This window comes from Otolemur garnettii, unplaced genomic scaffold (assembly GCF_000181295.1).
Source record: "Otolemur garnettii isolate 467f Iridium unplaced genomic scaffold, OtoGar3 scaffold00038, whole genome shotgun sequence".
NCBI lineage: Eukaryota > Metazoa > Chordata > Mammalia > Primates > Galagidae > Otolemur > Otolemur garnettii.
In genome coordinates this window covers 6,404,815-6,405,898 of record NW_003852433.1, presented here as the reverse complement: position 1 = coordinate 6,405,898, position 1,084 = coordinate 6,404,815, and the positions used below count along the sequence as shown (strand labels likewise).

The window sequence follows — 1,084 nt, the reverse complement described above, 5'->3', positions numbered from 1 at the left end:
ACATAGTTTCAAGTGCCTCTGGGGGGGCTGCAGAGGAGGATTTACACAGTCCAACCTGGGCAGGTAGCCAAGGGGCAAAGGGCCATCGGGTTCCACATGCATGCACTCCCAGGGAAGTCCACAGGAGCCCTGAAGAGTAGACAGAGGCAGGAAAGGAAATTGGGGATTCCAGGGAGGCCAGAGTTGCATTGCCTTGCTGGTAGGATGGGGAGAGAAAAATAAAAAATTGTTTTAGGGATTATAGGGATATATTTCCTGTTTTACAGTTTTTGCAGTTTTTGGCAGAGGCTAGGTCTGAACCTACTACCTCTGGCATATGGGGCTGGTGCCCTACTCCTTTGAGCCAAAGGCGCTACCCTATATTTCCTTTTTAAAATTTTTGTTTTCTACAAATATATTTTCCATGCCATTCCAAAAAAGACCAGGTGGGGCAGGAGGTAGTGGGTGGGCAGGGACTGTTGGGGGACATAAAAGATTTGTCACTGGATGTTATCCTTGCCTGATACCCTTTGCTGGGCTTCTAGTTTTTGTAGAACTTGCATTGCTGGGTTAAAAATAAGCCTTCCCTCATTGGAGAACGTATCCTTTCCTGCCTCTGTCCTGGTCTCTGCCACAGTGGGTTCTATGATCCTTCCTCAGATAGCATGAGATGTACTTGTTCTCAGGGTCCAGATGGGCCTGTTCCCATCGTCTCAGAGTGGTTTGATTAAAAGAGTCTGATTTCTAGCTGGGTGTTGTGGCAGGTGCCTGTAGTCCCAGCTACTTAGGAGGCTGAGGCAAGAGAATCGCTTAAGCGCAAGAGTTTAAGGGTACTGTGAGCTGTGATGCCATGGCACTCTACCAAGGGCAACATGGTGAGATTCTGTCTCCAAAAAAAAAAAAAAAAAAGAAAGGCTGATTTCCCACCACAGATACCTTCCTTTTGTTTTTCATTTCTCAGTGGATTCAGCGTGAGCACAGCAGGAAGGATGCACATATTTAAGCCTGTGTCTGTCCAGGCCATGTGGTAAGTGTGATGTAAGGTTTTAAATCCTTAGAGATGTTTTCTTAGCTAATAATATGAATAGAAAAGCCCCTTCTGTTT

At 46.0% G+C, this 1,084-nt stretch overlaps 1 protein-coding gene across 1 annotated transcript in view; it reads left to right on the top strand.

Moving 5' to 3' along the window:
• Positions 1-1,084, top strand: part of SSH1 (slingshot protein phosphatase 1) — a 67,101-nt gene that overhangs the window by 41,320 nt on the left and 24,697 nt on the right. The window contains exon 7 of the mRNA XM_003789885.2: positions 941-1,006. Within this exon, the coding sequence (XP_003789933.1) occupies positions 941-1,006 (66 nt within the window). The remainder of the gene's footprint in view (positions 1-940; positions 1,007-1,084) is intronic.